The following is a 22,549-nucleotide window of genomic DNA, read 5'->3' on the forward strand; positions in this document are numbered from 1 at the left end:
TGTTGCCACTGTATTAAAGGACATCCTTTAAACTAGTTTTCAAACAATCAATGAACAGTTTCCATTCTCCAGCTATGTTCATGATGAAGTGCATCTATATCAACCCTAATATTGTTAAAATACACTAAATTATTTTCTTCAGAATATAAATCTTCCTGACAATTATGAAAGAAACAAACTTCAGTGTCAGTATGGAGAAGATTTCAGCTTTTCAGCCTAGATCACAAAAGCTCTGCTTGTTTCTCCTGAAAAAAAGTTATTTAATTCAGTTTGAGTTATCAGATAAGATTTTAGAAAGTCGACTCTGTTTCAAAAGTAGGATTATCATACTCCTCATAACAAACTTTAGTGGCTACCTTGTATTCCAATTCATCTTCTAAAGTTACATGTATTGGAGGAGGATATGATAATGGCCTTGGAGACAGTACCAACCATAAGCCTTTTACCAGATGGCAAATTCTGGTACTGCACTGTGTTTGGAATTATTACTTATTTCTTTTATCTTTGTAATACAGAAATCTGACAAATGATCTTGTGTTCTGACACCACACATTCATCAATATGGCAAAACTCATGTGGCAATTGCGCCTTGCAAAGTCTATCAGACATTTCACACAGATCAAACAGCAGGTGTAAGGGACCCAGTTCCTATCCTGAACCCCAAATTTAAAGCCAAAGTATAGTTCATAACATTTTTTTAACAAGTGGAGTCAAATTTCATCATTGTTCTTTAAAGTCAAATTCCCCACATACGATAACAGAAGCTATCCGGATCATTTACTTCCTTGGCATATTTATTCACTAACACAACACACTTGACACAGTAACTATAAATCACACAACTAAATGAAACCACAGGACATGCCTTCATAGTGAATTTTTAACATCACACTACATATTAAAGTACAATGCTGGTGTGTTAACTGTGTAACTCAGCAGACTCCTCAGCAATAACATATCAGAACCTGCAGTAAATTAATCATCATGCATTCATGCGTACAAAGCTATTGTCTTCATAATGATATGTTTATACCCCACCCACTGTTAGAAACCATTCATAGCAAAATCATCTTTGCAAAATCTGTGTTTCTGTGGATGTTGTTTACATATTTAAAAGTTATCTGTTGATTTTAGTAAGGCATGGTAGTTACATGATTTAAGACATCATCCAAATTTCAATATATTGCAATTTTAATGCTACAATTACATGTATGCAATTTTAACTAAATTAAAATTTTACTATTTACTTATGAAAGAGATTTAAAAATAAACAACTATTTTTACGCTCTGTTCTTATAATTTGGAACAAATCAACAGTAACTTAAAAAGTTTCTACACTACATATAGAAATAAAAGATATTGTCAAAGCTGCATACATACAACTCATTATATTTAATGCTGTCATCAATTATGACAAAAAAATACATGAATTTAACTTAAACTCTTATGCAATGTTTAGTGCATATATCCTCCTTTGCCAATAAAGTTTTTTGTGTTATGTAGTTAAAGTAAGATAACAAATTTAATTTTTTGTGAGAATATTTTCACGTCTATAACCAAGAAAACCAAAGTTTGGTGTAGTTCATGTACAATGCATAAAACTGTATATTGTATTGACTCATGTAAAACACACACCTTTTTTCTTAAAAAGGAACATGAAATTTATGGGTGCATGTGACAAGCTGGATTTCCAAATGAGGGTCCAATATTTGTATTTACTACTGTACTACATATTGTAATATAATATACAATATATGGTAGTAACCAAAACAAATTGTAGCATATATTGTAATTACTTTTGATTTCACGTCATTAATGCTGAGTCACATCTGTTATGTAGACTATATCATAATTGCCTGTTTATAAACAAACTTTTGTCATAAGCATTTTGTTTATCTCTGTATTTTCAGTTATTATAACATATGTTATTATTAATAATCTTGTAATTTTATATAAAACACAAGTCATTTCAGATAAACTTGTAACAGTATTCATTTTGTTTTAGTTGAATGAAGGAAGATTATATATTCAGTTATACTAAATTTTTTAAATTAGTAAACTTTAAGCAAACTAGTAAAAATGAATTTTATAAAACATTTTAAATTATTTACAGTAGGGGAAAAATTAGTTATTCGCTTAGCTGAGGATGTCTGTAATTGTGGGCTGTAACTATGATATTCCAGAATCATGTATAAGAAATCAGAGAAAGAAAAAGAGAAGCAGTATCTTTTTACAGTACTACTTTAGTATTATGTGACTGAATTTGGAACTTCCCTCAAGTAGAAGAGCAGTAGTTTTCTTACATTCAAGATATATGCGAGCAAGGATTTGCTGTTTCAATAGATGACCCGATTAAAAGCCGCACAAATTGTGAGGAAACTTCAAATACTGAATTTTAAAGCAAGTCTAGGATAGTTAAATTGTTTTATGTATAGGTATGAACTATAAATAACAAAACATACATCTGCATGTCAATGTTTGTCAAATACCTTTCAGGAAAAATTATTGGCCTTTTAGAGTTATTTAATTCAGCTACGACAAGAAAATAGCTTTCTAATGGGAGAGATAGCAAATGCCAATCAAACATCAGTTTACTTCCACACGGCAGCAGATTCAACAATTAACTCTGTCAGTGATAACACTGTTTGCAGTTTTACTTTGTAAAACAGTACTTGTGGTTATGTAAAACAGCAATGTACCATCATGTTGATGATACTTGTAGTTGGCAAAAATTTCTATCATTTATTGCAATTAAAGAAAAAACTTTCCAAAGAGTGTAAAATGACTTGCTGCTATGTCACTGACAGGTGCCAAGAAAAAGGATGGATGGCGAAAGCACTTGTTTTAAAGTGGGTAAAATGTGTGGGTGCAGGAACCTGGTGCTCTTTTAAAATTACCGTCTTGTTTCAAAAGAAAACTTGAACTATTGTTGGAGAAGTTTTTACTGTTACAGTGAGTATTTTTTATTATGTAATATAACGACATAAAATTTAAACAAATTTCTAATTTTAATCAAATCATATTTTTATTTAAATACGCACTATTTTTTTTACTACTGCTTCTTAAGTATTCTGTAAACATAATTCTGTCTACAAAAATAAATAATTAAATTTATGTTAGATACTGATCATGCTCCTCCGTTGATGTAAGGTCCTGGAGTTTTGCCAGGTCACTGCAAAACCTCATTGCAGTGGATAGAAAAAGGCAGAACCTTACATAAGCAGGTCCTACCTAACAAAAAATGTAGACGACTATTCTCTGGTCAAATGGATGAGAATGTACAATAACCTAATAATAGTACAACTAAGTAAAAATATGCATTGTAATAAAAAACAGACCTCTCCAAATGATTGTAACATAAAATCATTCAAAACAACATGGCCTGTATCCCTCCATAATCAATGTAATGAGAAAAATCAAAAACTGCAGATTTGCAGTAGAAAAAGCGGAAAGAATTTATATTTCCTGTAGATCTACAGGCTTAATAGCAAAAGTGTTAATTTTAAGACTACCTATTTCAAGAAAGCATTCAAAATAAACAAATGCAGATACAAATGTTATGTATGTACCAAAGGACCTTTATTTTTACTTACATCAGATGGTATAAAAAGCTTATACCAGCTTTTTAATTATAAAAAGCTATCAAGTTACAAGACTTAACCAAAAAAAAAAAATCATAGATTTAACTCCTAGATTATTTTAAAATAAACTGAAGAAAAACTTTCATCTGACTGAGAAAAAAAACTAAGAAAAAATACTTATAACCAAACCCCCCCCCCCCATGATCAGACTGCACTGTAATAAAACATAGACCTCTCCAAGTACTATATTGTAATATATAAAATCATTCAAAATAACCTGCCCTGCATCTCTCCATAATTAATGCAATGAGAAATATCAAAGACTACAGAAATGGAGTAGAAAAAGTGGGAAGGATTCATATTCATGCTTTCCTGCAGATCTGCAGGCTTAGCAGCAAAAGTGGTAATTTAAAGACTACCTATTTCAAGAAAGTGTTAATAAAAAGATATCCATAAACATCAGTATTTAAAACAAAACAAGAGTAAAACCTACAAAACAAGTTTATTTATAAATTAATTAACAACAGATCTTTTACATCTATCTATTTCATCTTCTACCCTTTGTTCTAAAGCATTTGATTATTAATAAATTTAAGAAACAAGGCCAAATCTTAGGGAGTGCAAAAATGTGGTAAAACGCTCTAGCTTCAAGTAAAAAGTTTGAAATCATCTAAGATAAAATTTAACTATTTTTATATATGGTATATGTAGCAACCAAAATAAAATCTTAATTAATACTACATACTTGTTAACAGATGTCAATACTCTGATTCCATTTTTTTTCATCTCTTGAATGCACTTGAGCTTCAGCTAATAGCGTGTCAGTAATACTCTTAAATTTTGGATCTGGATTATACTTCTTAGCAGCTTTAGCACATATTTCAGCATCATAATAACAAAGTAATTTCAGATGAGCTTTGCTAAGCATACACTGAGCATGCCAAGAACTGCTGTCTTTAGTAATACCTGTTAATGTACAAAGAATAAATCAATATAAATCTATTTTTTGGTGAAAAACGGTCTTGTCAACAACATTCAAAATTTTTAAGTTATCGTGTACAAGAAATCTTTTTCATTTCATTTAATGCTTAAAGCTACAGGATAGAATAAAAAAAACAACTGTGTCGAAGATACAATTCCTATGCAGATTCTTGACAATACTACTGTCGATAGACTTATATTTTTATCGCTTTAACTTTTTTAATTTGAGACATATCAAATAAGCCTTTTGAATCTCCTGAATTTTTCTTTAGATAACAGCAGATAATGTATATTTTACAATTAAAAAGTATGCATTATATAAAAAAGATTTGTTTGCTAAGTTACATCTTTTTAAAATACAATGTCATTAATGACTAATATAAGGACACAAAATTATGTTATGCTAAATTAAAATTTTGAAAGGCTGTAATTATTGAATAAAATTCTAGTATTGTTAATAGTTGCATTCGCGGAATTATAGCAAAATACATTTATAACTTTATAATGGTCTATTGCAGTGATTCTCAACCTTTATAAGGGATAGATAAAAAAAAGATGGATTAGATAAAAAACAACCTAAGTACAGGAAGATCTTATTTGCCCATAGGTTAACCATCAGAACCCAAGAAATAAAATAACTTATCACAAGCAATTGCCCGCCCAGAACCCCTTAGAGTTCGAGTTCTAACTACTGGAATATTACTCTCCCTGAAATAGTCACAGTACTTTGCTATTTCTGTGAGTTTCAAGCTAAATAATTCTCACTGTATTTGTGTAGCAAAAAAAAAAAATATTAATAATAACAGATATCTTGAGACTGGACTTAATTTATCCCATAATCACTTTTAACGGTCTTAAGCAATTTCATTTCAACAAAATTATCTTAATTCCCTTATACCTGCATCATACTGCCATCATAATAAGCCACATCTATACTGCTTTTGACTTTATGTTAACATAAAAAGCACAAAAAATTTTTTTTTAAATATGGCTTATTAACTCTAACTAAACTAAAACCTTTTTAAAAATAAACTGAAATATCTATAAATGCACAACTTGTTTAGTTTGATCCATTTTATGTCTAGTTACAGGAATGTTCTTTTTTTTTATATTTTGCTGTTATTTCCCAAAACTGCTATTATATAGTGTATAATATTGTTACACTATGCTGTATTATGATAGAATAGTTTTAAAAAAAATAAATATGGATCTTCATTGCCTGTAGGCTGTATCATATTTTTTTTTTTTTTAAAGCCAATTCTGTTACTATCTATTATATCAGTCACGAGCTTGGTTCTGATTCCTGATGAATAACATAGATTCCACTGTTGCTTACTTATTTTAAAATAACAGTAACAACGGCACATTAACAGTTAGTGATAAGCAATACATTCAGATCTAACTACTGTTTAGATTAGGTATTTATCTATTATTAATTAGACATTTGTCAATGTGAGATAATGCTCTTCAAGAGCATATTGTAAAAATTTTAAATCATAATTTTCATAAATATGAATACTTGCTTATTAACGTTTTTCATTTGCTTCCATCTACTGAAAATAATTGAATGTAATGAACAAATAACTGATACTCTACTAATATTTAATGCACCAGTTCTGCTGATACAGCCCTAAGTTTTACCATTAAGTGCTACCAATTCTACCATATTTTGCAGTAACCTTGTTGCCACATAAGTTACGATCAATCATCAAAATTTTGCAATGTCTACAAAAAATTTTCATAAAAACAATTTCTTTTTTCAGTTTTTACATAAGAAATACATCATAAATGAAACAATGAAAGCTAAAACATATCCCAAAATAATATGATTTCCTTAGGAAATAAACAATGATTATTAAAAATATATATATCGCTTATAAATCTCAGAATCGGTCAATTGAAACTTCCAAATGAGTTTTTGTTGAAATTCCATATAATGTTATGGACTTTTTTAATTACATAAAAAATACAAGGTAAAATTTTTAAATTAAAATTTTGAAACAAAAACAAGAATGCTGCTTTGAAATTCCCTATATAATTTTTAAAAATGTTGTAAATTTATTTGATATTTTTATAATTTTAAAATTTGTGAGGGTTGAACATTCAACAGTGAGAATGGATTAATAACAACAAGTCATACAATTACTATGTGGATGTGACCACATTTCCTGTATGGCCACAGTTAACAGTGCCCATTTTAACATGGTTAACCACGTAAAAAACCATGCATTAAAGCGTACTCCAAATAAATCAAGTTTGGTTTATAACAACATGGAAAAACGGGAACACAAGCATAAAGCTGCAGACTACTACTGTACTACCACGATAACAGGAAAAAGAAATCTGGGTAACCAAGGAAACAATGTAGGGAATATGAGAATACCACAAAAAGCCTCAAGTTTATCCTACAAATAAAAGAATACACTTAAGTAGAAAAATGAATAATAAGGAATATTCATCAACACATTTACTGATTTTTGTGGCAACTATATGAAATTTTTTCTTAAGTATCTGGGGTCGTCCAATTATATAAAGATGAAGAAGAAATGAGGCAACAAAATCTTACTTCTCACACGTAGGAGGAATCAAAAACCTTATTCTTATGAAAGATCCTTGATAAAATTTAGCAGATTATTCACCTTTTGAAATTAAAAGTAAATCAAAATAAAATGTGTACAAAGAATTTTATAGCAAATTTCTTGTTTATAAAAAAGGCAAAATGTAGCTACAACATCTAAGTATCTGTAATATGTTTCCTTTTATTTGATTTTTATATTTACACAAATAGTAGAAAAAATTCTCAATTTGTTTCAGTAACAAATCTCATGCTTAATGAAAAGAAAAATAAGTTTTCTACATGTAAAACAAAAGATTTAGGCTGATTTTTAGAAAGAAATGTTCTAATATTTAACAATTCCATATTTTAATGCCTCAAAAAAAGTAACACATAATATGAGTCATGACTACTGTCCGTTTAAAAATTAAGTACTTTTCATGTTTAACAAAAAAGTCAGTGACATTATATTAACTTACTATTTTATTTTTATTTTTTAGCAAACTTAACCAACTATTACTCTGAGAAATGTAACTTTTGATTTCATCTTCTTCTTCTTCTGCTGTTTTATTTTCGTTCACAATTTGATCATTATCTCATTTTGTTTCTTTCTTCTGTCCAAATGTATCCTGATTTCTTTTAGGTTTTCTTATCCCTAAAAATTTGTTACTTTTTTAAAAGTTTTCCTATTCAGTATTTCTTCAATTTTATTTCCTTTCTTCCAGGTTTTGTTTGACATCTGTTTTCCATTTTGGTTTAGTTTTTTTTTAGCGGTCAAAGATTCTTTTTATCAACCTTTATGGAATCATTCTAATGTAGTACCTATAAAAACAGATTCTCTTTTTCCTTACCGTATCTGATAATTTTTCTGTTTCCTTATAAGTTTGATGACTTTCCTGAGTTTTTCATTCATCTTCAATTTTTCTTAATTCAAGAATCCTTCTTTCTTTTTTCCATTTCTTCCAGAACCTTATTCAAAGTCAGGCATGCAGCTGCGTAGACTTTATAATCTGAGAGTTGTAATGACAAATTTTGGATTTTACTGAAAGAGCTTCTGTTTTTTTTTAGATTATTAGTTACATTTCCATTTTTCTTGATCTTACTGTGTTCCCTTCTTTAATTAAACTTAATGGGCTAAATGATTTTGCTTAAATACTTATATTTCTTAACTGGATTTTTCCTTATTTGTTTGCTGTTTCCTGAGTTTTTAAAGTTAATCATGTTTTCTCAAAAGATATAAACTATCCTCTTTTGTGCCTCTACTTCTTTTAATGTGATCTTCTGAATTATCATATTTTTTTCATTTTCTGCCAGTAAAACCAAATCATCTACAAAGGCTAAATAGTCTACAGTTTAATTGTACTTTTGTAATCCAATCTTACTTGTAACCTAGGTTACAAGTAACCTTGGTTAAATTCTAGAATTTAACCAAGAATTTCTGACCTTTTCCTCCACTCCTTCATAATCTTCTTGAGAACACGAGTTTAAAAACATTGGTGAAAGTTCACCACCTTACTTCATTCCTGTTTTAATTCTGAATAATTTTGGATTTAGTTTCTATTAAAATTCATTTTATGATTTCCCTTATTCTCCTGTCAACACCAAATTCCTCTAGATCTTAAATAATATTTCCCCGTCAAGAGTCGTGCTTTTTTTAAATTCACTGATGTTATTTAGTTTCAGACTTTCAAGTCTAAAAGTAATAATATTACTTTCAGATTGCAATTTGTTAAGCACGTTAACTTCCCTTTCTGAAATCCTCTACTTTCCAATTTTTAGTTCAACCTGTTGTTACAGTGTGTTCAAAAGAACTACATAGAGAACCTTGTAAGTTACAGGCAATCCTTCTTTAGATGTTAACCTCTTTCTTGTGTAAACTGAAGCAACAGATCTTTCCAATCTTCTGGAATCTTATCTTCAAACCAAATTTTTCTCAACTTCTCAATCAGTTTTTCTAATATCTCCCCATCCACATTCTAGCTATTAGCATGTTTTCACTTTGATTTCTTACTTTTTTAATTTTCTTACGATATATTGAATTTCCTGCTTGTCTGAAGGATTAGCCAGGTTAGTGGAAGTAGGTTTTATCTTATCAAATTTGTATTTTGGTTCTTCAGAGTTTAGTAGATTCTGAAACTTTCGATAATTCCACAGTTTTCTTCACTGTTTAGTACAATTTCTCCATTTTATTTCTTGAAGCACAGACTTGGTGGTTGGTATTTTGAAAGTCAATTTAAAAGATTTAAAAAAGGTTTCTGGTGTTGTTTATTCTAGTCACTCTGTTAACTGATTTTGCCTGTACTTTTTGTATCTTACAACCTAGGCTGTTTTGCTTTCTCTGTCATCTGAGGTAATGTTCTTATTTTGCGATCAAATACTATTTTTTTCAAGTTTTAATTTATTTGTCAAGTTGATCTCCACAAACTTCATTCCAGCACCAATGATTTTTTGTTCACCTGTTTGCCATGACTTCAATTTACTGGTTCTGTGATTTTGTCTTGTAAATTCTCTGAATTTAGGTTTTTCTATTCTAACCCACTGGGTTGATCTAGTGGTAAACGCGTCTTTACAAATCAGCTGATTTTGAAGTCGAAAGTTCCAGTGTTCAAGTCCTAGTAAAGACAGTTACTTTTATACGGATTTGAATACTAGATCATGGATACCAGTGTGGTATCTTTGGTGGTTGAGTTTCAATTAACCACACATCTCAGAAATAGTCGGTCTGAGACTGTACAAGACTTCACACTTCATTTACACTCATACATATCATCCTCTGAAGTAATACCTGATGGTAATTCCTGGAGGCTAAACAGGAAAAAAGAAAGGTTTTCTATTCTATTGACTAGAGTAAAGAACTTCTCTGTTTTGTTTGAGTTTTCTTCAATCTGTTCTGAGAATTATGCTCTCTTTCTGTTTTGGAATGACTTTTATGATAGACCTTGCTCATATAATGTCTCGATATTTGTGAGTTTAATTACTTTTACCTTCATTATTCTTTCCTCCATTTGTAGGAAACTGTTAAGTGATCCATTTGAAATTCTTGAAGGTTTTGGTTGGGAGATCTCCTAGATCTTCGTTTGCATACAATTTTTTTGAAATTTCTGGAAAATAACTCAAAATTGAAGACACTGTACAGGCTAATCAACCTCACACCATTCTTGTCCATTCTAAAATGAGCTTGAAGGTTTTCCACAAGGTCTTTTCTTTTCTGACCTGCATTTTTAAGTCTCAAAAGTAGAATTTTAGCATTTTGTTCTAGAAATTTGTATATTTCTTGTTCAGAAAGTTTCCAGAATTCTTTGACCTTCTCTATGATTTTCTTTTGCTGGGCTGTTTGGGGTAAGGCAGTTGATCAGAGTGTAGTTTTTGTTTCACAACTATTGTCAGAAGAAAAAGTCTTTCAGAAGAGGAGAAGTTTTTGACTACGTTTAAATGTTTTGGTATTTTATATTATAATAGACAACTAAGTTTATTAAACTTAATTTTTCAAATTAACTAAAAAATTCAATAAATAAAATGTTTTTACAACTTATTTATAGAAAATTATAATTTTTTAACTGATATTTATTTTTACAGTATATGTTTATACATTTTTAAGCCAATCAAAATCAATATTTTTAGCTTGATGATTACAAGATAAGATATGTTATATGGATAAAATCAGCCAAGTTAAAAGAACAGATTTGTTACTAAACTTTACAATATTTTACAGTACAAACAATATTGTAATAATAATGCTATTAAGTTTAAAAAATAAAAAAAGAATTACAAAGAAAGAAAAAAATATTTATATAAACAAAAATTATAATTTCAAGTACAATATTGTAATTGCATATCACATGAATACATACCATCAAGTGTCAAACTACACACACTACACTACATTGTATTTTGTATATGATAAAAAACTCACTACAATTAATAAATTATTTAAAATTTGACTATTAGAAGAAAGTATCAAATTTAAATTGGCTACAACCTATAAAAGAGAATTTAAAAAAGCATTGAGAAACAATAGTAAACTTATTTTCTGAAAAATTAAAGTTTACATTTTTAGTACATTTTTCAAGTTTTATTTTCTAAAAAGTATATTTTGTATGTCTCACTCTATGAATCATGAGACCTTGCTGATGATGTGGGAGCTTGAGTGCTCAGTGATATAGAGTAGCTGGATCGAAGGTGCAACCATATCAGAGAGGTATCTGTTGAAAGCCAGACTAAGGAATGATTCCTGAAAGAGGGCAGGCAGCAGCTCTTTTGTTAAGGGCGTAGGTCAGGATGACTTAAATGGCCATATCAACATTACTCAATATTCCGAGTACTGCGCAGCTGAAAGCAATGGAAAACTACAGCTGCTTTTTTTCCAAGAAAATGTAACTCTCTGCATTTTCATGTAACAAAGATGGAGGCACCTTCCTTGCTAAAATATTTTGATGGTAAACAGATCCCCTGTTCGGATCTCTGGGTAGGGACTACTAAAGAAGGGGTCGCCAGAAAATTAAAAAAATAACATCATGCGAGTCAGAGCATGGAATGTTAGAAGTCTAAAAAAGGTTGGTAGGTTAGAAAATTTAAAAGAGGGAAATAGGCAGATTAAATGTAGATGTAGTAGGAATTAGCGAGGTTCGGTGTGAAGAGGAAAACGACTTTTGGTCATGTGATTTTAGAATAATTAACTCAGCTTCAAATAAAGGGCAGGCAGGAGTAGGTTTCATAATGAACGAGAAGATATAGAAGAGAGCAAAGTATTTCAAAATGCATAGTGACAGAATCATTGTAATAAGGATAAAATCAAAACCTAAGTTGACAACGATTGTTAACACCTATATGCCTAAAAGTGCCCATGATGTTGATGAGGTAGAGTGTGTATACAAAGAAATTGATGAAGCAATTAAACACATAAAAGGGGATGAAAATTGAATAATAGTTGGAGATTGGAATGCTAGTATTGGAAAAGACAAGGAAGGAAAAATTGTCAGTGAATATGGGCTGGGCAAAAGGAATGAAAGAGGGGACCAAGTTATGGAGTTTTGCATGAAGTATAATATAGTAATTGTCATCACCCAGTTTAAAAATCATAATAGAAGAATATACACTTGGAAAAAGCCAGGCGATACTGCAAGGTATCAGATAGAATGTATCATGGTTAAGCAAAGATTTAGAAATCAACTCGTTGACTGCAAAGTTTACCCTGGAGCAGACATGGGTAGCAACCATAACTTAGTGATAATGAAATGTAGATTGGGGTTTAAAAACCTGAAGAAAAGGTGTCAGATGAATCGGTGGAATTTAGAGAACCTTGAGGAAGAGGAGGTAAAGAAGATTTTTGAGGAGGACATCGCAAGAGGTCTGAGTAAAAAAGATAAGGTAGAAAATGTAGAAGAAGAATGGGAGAATGTTGAAAAGGAAATTCTTAAATCAGCAGAAGCAAACTTAGGCGAAACAAAGAGAACTGGTAGAAAACCTTGGATTTCAGACGATAGATAGGCACTAGATAAGGAATCTTGGAGAGCTGCATCAAACCAGTCAAAATAACGACAAAAAAAATTTTGTATGTTGCATGAATGAAAAAAAATCATTCACAAGAAACCTGATCTGTGAACCAAGTTAAACAAAGACTGTTAGAGCACGCCTGTCCACCAAATAGTTACTTGTAAAAAACTAAAATTTCCGCCATCTCTAATTACAAAAAGAGCTTGGAGAAATAAGGTGCCAACCAACACAATTTATTTTGAAAAACCTTAAACTAATGCATTTTTAGTTTTAAATAATATTAAGCAATACTTAAAAAAAAAAAGATCTGTATCAACTACACGAAGCGAAAATTGTGAGCAAGTTTTTAATTTGATACTTTCTTCTAAGTCAGATTTTAAATCTTATTAATCATACTGAGTTTTTTATCATGTATAAAATACATGGATGAGGTCTTGTAATTTGACATGATGGTACGTATGAGGTCTAGTAATTTGCTCTATGGTTTGTATTAATGTTGGATGCAAATACAATATTGTCCTAGACATATAATTTTTTTTTATATAAATTTTTTTCTCTTTTACAAAACTTGAGTCAACACTAATAACCCAATAATTTGTCTTACGTTTGGTTAAAAAATAAAAGACAGTTTTCTTTCAAATTAACTTAATAAAAAAAACAGTCGAGAGAAATAAAAATAATGAATATTTTAGATTTAATTTTCAGACAATACTAGTTACTATTGTTTACTGTATTTTAGTATATCATAATCGAATCCATTCACTTTTTCTTGAACACTTCCATACAATGGTTTTATAAAAATTATGATATGGAGGAAGAATCAAGTTCAAAAGAAAGAGTATATCATGAATAGAAGAGCACTCTTTATATCATGATAGGTATATTGTGAATATATGCTAAGTGAGTTTGTTATTGCTATTAGTAAGTTCTTTTTAGATGATGCATACTGTTGTTCTTTATTTCTATAGTTCTTTTGTTTGTTTCTTTTTACCAGAGATAACTTAGCATTAACTTCTTTCTGCCTGCTACAACAATCTTAAATTGGAGTTACATCAACTGGTAGAGAGATATAGCTTCAGTCTGAAACAAAAGAAATTACTGTACTATACATTTTATTGTGGAAAAATATATCGCAGAGCAGTGTAGTCACTGATTTTACAGTAAATTAAATAAGTGAAATACTCTAACATTTTTCATCAATATCCAATACAGCTTTACACTGTATTCAGTTACAGTTTACATGATGTTATAGTGTAGGCTGTGTTGAATAATTAAATTACAGATATTTTTATCCTAAAATTTTTGATGTATCTAATATCAACAAGAGTTATTAAATACACAACATTAAAGATCAACAACAGATTAATTCACTATTAAAAATTAATACTATAAATAAAAGTAATTAAAAAAAGGTATTACTGTCTGACAGAAACATGTTTAACATACAACTAATTACAAACAATTCAAAATAGTTTCACTCACCTGCGATTCATTTTCTTCATTAAATGATGATTTTGGAGCATAATCTAGAACAGCGTCACTTGAAAAAACATTGTCATTACTGAGTAAATTTAATATACAATAAACTCACTATTTCTATATAAATTGTTGTCAGTGATAGTGGATCTTAATAAGATTAGCTACTTCTTACTTAAACAGTTGTTATTCTAAGTGGAAAAACATATATTTAATATATGAATCGGGACAGGATTAACAATAAATTTTTTATTAAAGATTAAAAATGTTAGTGTAGAGAATTACAATTTGTAATAATAACCTCAATTATTATAATAGCGTGAATTTATTTTTCCTCAAGTTATACATAGACTCACTCAGCCAAGTATTTTATTTAAGATAATGAGTGAATGCTTATAATGACATTTAAATTAATCCTCTCAAACACAGATGCCTCTTCCAGCAACTTGGACCACCCCAGACAAGCAAACCTGAGTTTCCCTGTAATTTTTATATTGCCGTTTGACAGATGAGCTTTATAATATTTAAATACATTTTTTAAGTTCATCTCATTTTTTCACATATATTTATTTCACATTTCAATTTGCTATGTTAGATTGTAATTAATTACTAAAATAAAGAATGGAATTTTTTTTGTTGAAATTGTTAGTATGGTGTAATATATTTTTATCATCGCAAGAGGTATGAGTAAAAAGATAAAGTAGAAAATGTAGAAGAAGAATGGGAGAATGTTAAAAAGGAAATTCTTAAATCAGCAGAAGCAAACTTAGGCGAAACAAAGAGAACTGGTAAAAAACCTTGAATTTCAGACAATATATTGCAGATGATGGATGAACATAGAAAATAAAAGAATGCTAGTAATGAAGAAAGTAAAAGGAACTATAGACAATTAAGAATTACTATAAATAGGAAGTTCAAACTAGCGAAAGAAGAGTGTATTAAAGAAAAGTGTTCAGAAGTAGAATGAGAAATGAACATTGGTAAAAAAGACGGAGCATATAGGAAAGTTAAGGAAAATTTTAGGGTACATAAATTAAAATCTAATAATGTGTTAAACAAAGATGGTACACTGATTTATAATAAGAAAGGCAAAGTCGATAGGTGGGTGGAATATATTGAAGTTATATGGAGGAAATGAATTAGAAAATGGGGTTATAGAGGAAGAAGAAGTCGAAGAGGATGAAAGGGGAGAAATAATACTGAGATTTGAATTTAAGAGAGCATTAAGATTTGAATAGCAGAAAGGCTCCTGGAATAGACAGAATACCTGCAGAATTACTGCTCAGTGCAGGTGAGGAAGCAATAGATATATTATACAAACTGTGTGAAATATTTACGAAAAAGGGGAAGTTCTGAGACTTCAAAAAGAGTGTAATAGTCATGATATCAAAAAAATCAGGAGCAAATAAATGTGAAGAATACAAAACAATTTGCTTAACTAGTCATACATCAAAAATCTTAACTAGAATTCTATACAGAAGAATTGAGCAGAGAGTGGAAGAAGTATTAAGAGAAGACCAGTTTAGTTTCAGGAAAATTATAGGGACAAGGGAAGCAATTTTAGTGCTCAGATTAATAGTAGATGGAAGATTAAAGAAAAACAAACCAACATACTTGGCATTTATAGACCTAGAAAAGGCATTCAATAACATAGACTGGAATAAAATGTTCAGCATTTAAAAAAAAAAAATTCGGGTTCAAGTACAGAGATAGAAGAACAACTGCTAACGTTTACAGGAACCAAACAGCAACAATAATAATTGAAGAACAAGAAAGAAGCCCTAATAAAAAAAGGAGTCTGACAAGGATGTTCCTAATCCCTGTTACCTTTTTAATCTTTACATAGAACTAGCAGTTAATGATGTTAAAGAACAATTTAGATCCAGAGTAAAAGTACAAGGTGAAAAGCATCTTTTGATGCTACGATTTGTTGATGGTATAGTAATTCTAGTAGAGTGTAAAAAAGATTTAGGGGAAACAATGAACGTCAAGAATGAAGTCCTACACAAGAACTACCGCATGAAAATAAATAAGAACAAAACGAAAGTAATGAAATGTAGTAGAAATAATGAAGATGGACCACTGAATTTGAAAATAGGAAGAGAAAAGATTATGGGGGTAGAAGAATTTTGTTATTTGGGAAGTAGAATTACTAAAGATGGATGAACCAGGAGCGATATAAAATGCTGAATAACACAGGCGAAACGAACTTTCAGTCAGTAATATAATTTGGTTACATCAAAAATTAATTTAAATGTCAGGAAAACATTTTTGAAAGTATATGTTTGGAACGTCGCTTTATATGGAAGTGAAACTTGGATGATCGGAGGACCTGAGAAGAAAAGATTAGAAGCTTTTGAAATGCGGTGCTATAGGAGAAAGTTAAAAATCAGGTGGGTGGGTAAAGTGACAAATGAAGAGGTGTTGCGGCAAATCGATGAAGAAAGAAGCATTTGGAAAAATATAGTTAAAAGAAGAGACAGACTTATAGGCTACATATTAAGGCATCCTGAAATAGTCACTTTAATATTGGAGGGTCAGATAGGAGGAAAAAATTGTGTAGGCAGGCAGCGTTTGGAATATGTAAAAAAAAGTTGTTAGGGATGTGGGATGTAGGGAGTATACCGACTAGGTATAAACAACTAGCACTAGATAGGAAATCTTGGAGAGCTGCATCAAATCAGTCAAATGCTGAAGACAAAGAAAAAATCATCATGAGTTTGAAATAAACAAAATATAAAGAATCCCATTGTTGAAAAAATAAAATCTCTACTGTATTAAATAAATTTTTCTCAAAATTTTCCTTTCACTTTAATAATTAGCCAACAAAATAACTATATTATATTTACACTAACAAAGAGAGATTAATAATAAACCTTAATAAACAATAATCATTAAATGTTTTTGGAAGAGCTAAAAACGCTTTTGCATTATCATTGCCTGGGACAAACATATTGTAACAAAAAAAAAAATTAAAACCAGACCAAAACTAAATAATAAAAAGAAAAAATTACAGCCAAACCTATCAGTAAAACCTCACTTAAAATTACGTCACAAAAGCAAACAAAAAATATAAAATTTAGACAAATTCAAATAAAATATAATGAAATCCGAAAGGAGTGTAAAAGGGCCCTTTTTGGATAACAAGTGATAAAGATAAAAATGGTCTCAGCATCAAAACAAAATATACACACAAATTAAAAAAAATTAAATCATTTTTATTTATCACACGATTAAACAAAAACAATTGTTGGTTTCAGATAGTAAAATAATATTAAATTCTATTAAGTATATTGATACTTTGTAAAATAACAACATACCCAGTTTAAAACTTCCTTAGTATTGCCCAGAATACAGCAAATGTTTTTTGGCAATTTAAATTTACCAAGAAGGTGCAAGACTGCATAACATATGCAATCCACAATGATATGGTGTACAGTCAAGCAGGAATTACATTGTACATAGAGGGATGCATTTTCTGATGACATCAGATATCGTATGTCATTAGCTCTGGTATGTCCTAACCGCAACTGACATACAACCACTTCCTCTGAGCAAATTATTCTACATGAAGAATCCCAAGGCAGCACAGCATCCTTAATGTGTCAGAGTTTATCTGCTGTTAACAGTTCAGTCACCTACCACATTGCTTGAAGAGTTGTTTTACAAAATTAATAAAATTGGCAGTAATAACATGATGATGACTAAATGCATCTTTAGCAACAGAATCTATGGAGATCCAACAGAGAAACTCACTTGTGTACAAATAAGGACATGAGTGTACTTTGGATTAATGATATTCAAAGCTTTATTGATGGCGTACAGTTCAGCAGTGAAGACACTTGCAGTACTAGGCAGACCGAACATATAGGTTCTGTCATTAATGACAAATTCCCACCCAATGGTTTCATTCTGTTTCGATCTATCTCTGTATACTATTCTGGTTTTGTCTTTGAGAGAAATTCATAAAAAAATCTGTTGAATTATGTTAGGTGATATTGATTTTTTATTACACATGGTAAGATCAAAATTAAATTTTATGGGGTTGAGTGTCCATGGAGGATATGAACAGGAATAGGTTGGGCAAATAGAAGGTGTATCGAAATTTAAAAGGTACATAAGTATTGAGTATGAACACCCATTGGTGCTGTACAACATGGATCGTCTTTATACCACTGGAATAAAAGAATCTCGCAGCGAGAGACGACTATATATTTTGTTTTCTCAGACAAAAAGGTGAAGCCAGAGACTATGGACCAAGCTTCAAGGTGAGATATAGTATCTTGCAGTAGTACCTCAGCTATGACTGCTGAAGGGACATGATATTCTTAGTAAAATCACCGATAAATAAAGAACATGAAATAGGTGGCTGCATACATTTAATAATATTGTTAATGACTGTAACAAGGTGGCACTTAATACACTTCCTTGAGGCACTCCGTTGTCCAAGGAGACACTATCCAACAAAGCCTCCAACACAATCATGGAAAGTTCAGTGATTTAAGAAACTTAATAAAGGTAAGCAAACTCCTAATAATATTGCCCTTGACTCCTCATTCTTTAAGGGTGTCTAGAATAGTACGTTGCCAGGCCATGATTGCCTTATATCAAAGAAGATAGCAAAGGAAGGCGTTGGTGGAGCAGGAAAGTGTTTTGAATAGCTATTTCTAATGACACTACATGGTCAACTGAAAAATCGTCCTTGGCAGAAACCACACTGTTCTGGAAATAAAAACAACATGTCTCTCTAAATACAAAGTCAGCCTGCAGTTCACCATTCTCTCCATTACTCTGCATAAAATGCTTGTCAAGGAGATAGGATGGTAGCCTGAGGAGATGCTTTGCCTTTACCAGGTTTAGGTACTGGTATGAAAATGGTTTCCAACCAGATGGGTGGGAAGACTTGTGCAGAGAACAAATCATTATAAATATACAGTAGTTGTTGTAGTGGCAAATTGCAAAGGTATGAGAGCATATTGAGAGGACTGTTGTCAGGACCAGGAAAGGTGGGGGGTGACACATAAGTGTTTAGTACATGTGACAACTCATTGAATACAAAGGGAGTATTTAATTCACTGACCGAATCACCAACATTTAATGATACTATTTCCATGTATCTTATATCTGAAATTCATTAGTACATGATGAAGTGGAGTCCCCAAACAAAAACCAATCTGCAAAGTTAGATGCGACTGCAGAAGATGACATAGCAGTTCTCCATCATGAATAAATCCAACAGTAGAATGTTTCTGCACGAAGCTTCTTCCATATATTAGAGTTATGAGTAGTGTATGAGGTTTCTACCTAACTTGTCCATGACTTTCTCCTAGCTTCTAATAACACCCAACAGCATCCCCCACTCTAGCCTTATGATACAAATTCAGATGTTCATCTGTAGGTCTGCAGTTAAATTTACACAGGACCTGCAGTTGTTTCCTAATCGCACTTTGGCAATTATCATTCAACCAAGGAACAGAAGGGCATCTAGGGTTTACAGATGTTTATGGAATGTATCTACTAGCATTATTGAGGATCAGGGAGATAAAAAAGGTAAGTTGATCCTGGGCATCTGCACTACTGTGATGGGAAGGCTGTTATGGTAACTGTTCCAATTTGCTCCTTCAACAAGCCATCTCTTTTGTTCACAAAGTGGTCGACACCAAAAGCAATAATAATTGGTCTATGGTCACTGCCGTCAAAATTGTTACAAACAGACCAATTAAGACAGGGACTTGGTGAGCACAAGGAGAGGTCGATGTTGGACAATGTATCAGATGATAATGACATAAATGTGCATGACCCATCATTCAGCAGACAGAGGTTCAAGTCTTACTCTGTTCATCATATTTCCTTGAAAGGAGCAAACTGATGAGCTCCATTTAAATACGGTGGTCGGCATTAAAAGTTTCCTACTATTAATGATGGTGATGGAATTTATGTGAGGAAATTTGATACACATAGAGAATTGAACTTGGACTTTGGTGAGATATAAATTGCAGATATGTATTTGAAGGGGATAGAGATTTTATAGTAACAGCAGAGATGAGAGTAGCAAGTGGTATCCTTGTAGATATCTTGTCCCACATGAAGATAGCAACCCCTTCACTCTCTCTACTGTCTACAAGACAGTCTTATCTCTTATAGAAATAGCCCCTGATTGACACTGCATGTTGATGCAAAAAGTGCATTTCTTGGAAGCACATTATTAAAGGTTCTTGTGTATATATAATTACTCTACAACATAACATCATAAAAACACATCTTCAATGCAAGACCAAAGACCTCAAATGTTCCAATAGATAATATTCATCAATAAAGGTATATAGAGATATAAAATTACATATATACATACACACACAAATTATATAAATATATATATATAAAATTAAATGTATGTGGTTCATTTTAGAATTTTTAATTTTAGTAAACTCTGATGCCCTGGATCACACTCAAGTGTGTTCTTTATATCTAATGTGATAATGTGTAAATCTAATTAAGGAAATACAGAGAAGAAATTAGGAAAGCTCAGCATTGGCCCATTAATTCAAAAATGTCAATTCAAATTTGATTTTCATTAATCAGACAAAGAAAATTACTCAGAATCTTTAAAGAAAAAGCACCTTTTAATGCCCATCTCCACAAAAAAAAATATAAAAAAAATAAAAAAGTTTTTATTGTATCTGATAACAACCCCTTAAAAATTATTTTTTTGTTTTTTAACTAAATGAACTAAACATGACCAATTCATATGATGGAATTTATCTGCATGAAACTCATGTTTACCACGCATGTTTCAGTTGTGACAATCCATTTATCAGGAAAGATAATCCCATCAACAGATTAAAATTGAGTAGCTCAGAAACATATTGAAACAAACTAAATTAACTGTAACTACACTTACAGGGAAAAATTCCAAGTTACAACTTGGTGATTGCTTGACAATTACTGCAAGTATGTTTAGCTACATACATCAAGGAAGGGCAGACCACAAAAATTTTACATAACAGCCACCATAGCTTGGTAGAACACGCTCAATATATAGTTTGGTCACCTAACCGTAATAAATAAGTACAAGTCAACAGAAATATCTAATTGGGCAGTCCCATCTTTTCAGTCACCCTACAGAATCTAGTATAATTCTTCAATATTTTAACAACTAACATCAAGGCTGGGGCTTGATTGACACAAATTAAAGACTGAGCAGACCATGATACTAGTTCAAAATGCCAAATGAAGGGGACTTTCCATTTCTAAGATGGAATAAAGATTACAACCATGATTTGTTTCTTATCTTCAGATTTACACAAACAAGTTCATCTTATGAAAATGTCTTTCCTAACAGGCAACCTTACTGTACATCACATATTAAAACTTAAGATTAAAAATTATCCTGAAGTGAGAAGGAATTTTGGTGAAAACTTACTGGGAACATATTTTTTCCATATTTAACATAACTGTAACAGGAATCCTATTAAAAATAGTGAACTACACAGGTTGTTCATTGCAAGTATAGTGGTAGAGTTATATCATTCAAAAAAGTTTCAGGAAATAATATATCCCTGAACAAGGACAAACTGTGAAACAAATAGATTTCACACATTATAATAAGAAAGCTTGTTTCACTGTTGTATAAACTGGTTGTGCTATAGATAATACCAAATTTGAAACAACAATAAACCTGACAAGATAGCTTCTCATTTCCTTATGCAGACAAGGATACAACCAAACAAACCATTAAAAAAAAGTTAAAATGTTATCTGGCACACTTGTGCTTCATTTCAAGCTGTTTTACTATTAAGATTTTTTTCATCTTTGCATTGCTGAATTTTTTACAAAGTCTAAACTTACTGAGACCATCGAGTCCATAAAGTCTTCCAGAACATTGAGACTAGATATATTACTTGACTTCTTCCTGCACTGTGGTTTCAGGAGTACCATAAGATAGATTAGTTTTAATGAATTACTGCTGTCAGCATTTTCCTCCACCATGAAAGCAAGTAGAAGTACTTGCCTTAAAAAAATCAGCTAAATCAAGTATTGCAGCAAAATCCTATTACATTTCTTAGTAATGTATACAAATTATTTGAAACGCTTATCGAGCAGGAACCAATTGTAATCCTAAGTATCCAGTCATTCAGCTGACTTCATGCCTAGACAAAGCTGGAAAGATCAAGAATGAAAATATTTTGATAAGGAATAAATATACAGCCATATTCACTGATTTTACTGCTGTTTGTGACATTACTCGGAAAAAGAACTTTTACTTCAACCAACAAAAATTATTCCTTATGCAACTAATATTCACATTATAACACTATAAACCAGATCCTCCATGACAGATACATAATTTATTTTTTATCTAAGTGAGGGAAGTAGTTGGAAAAAGTAATCAGATGGCCTCCCTCAGCTCAATGTTGGTGACATTTATTTTTATGATAATATTATAGATTTCTCTCAAAAAAGT

At 30.9% G+C, this 22,549-nt stretch overlaps 2 protein-coding genes across 4 annotated transcripts in view; both read right to left on the bottom strand.

The window, feature by feature from the left end:
* LOC142322251 (superkiller complex protein 3-like) overlaps positions 1-4,465 on the bottom strand; it is a 55,260-nt gene extending 50,795 nt beyond the window's left edge. Inside the window, exon 1 of the mRNA XM_075361111.1 lies at positions 4,327-4,465. The gene's annotated coding sequence lies outside the window, so the exon portion shown is untranslated. The remainder of the gene's footprint in view (positions 1-4,326) is intronic.
* Positions 4,412-22,549, bottom strand: part of LOC142322252 (superkiller complex protein 3-like) — a 41,751-nt gene continuing 23,613 nt past the window's right edge. The window contains exons 4-5 of one of the 3 annotated variants that reach the window (XM_075361114.1): positions 14,092-14,135; positions 13,422-13,689 (exon numbers count right to left, since the gene is read on the bottom strand). In XM_075361114.1, coding sequence (XP_075217229.1) covers positions 13,662-13,689; positions 14,092-14,135 — 72 coding nt within the window. In that variant the 3' untranslated portion in view covers positions 13,422-13,661. Of the gene's footprint in view, positions 4,548-13,421; positions 13,690-14,091; positions 14,136-22,549 lie in introns of those variants that run through there. The other 2 variants (XM_075361115.1, XM_075361116.1) reach the window with 2 other exon arrangements.

The sequence above is a fragment of the Lycorma delicatula genome, chromosome 3 (genome assembly GCF_047948215.1).
Source record: "Lycorma delicatula isolate Av1 chromosome 3, ASM4794821v1, whole genome shotgun sequence".
Classification (NCBI taxonomy): Eukaryota; Metazoa; Arthropoda; class Insecta; order Hemiptera; family Fulgoridae; genus Lycorma; species Lycorma delicatula.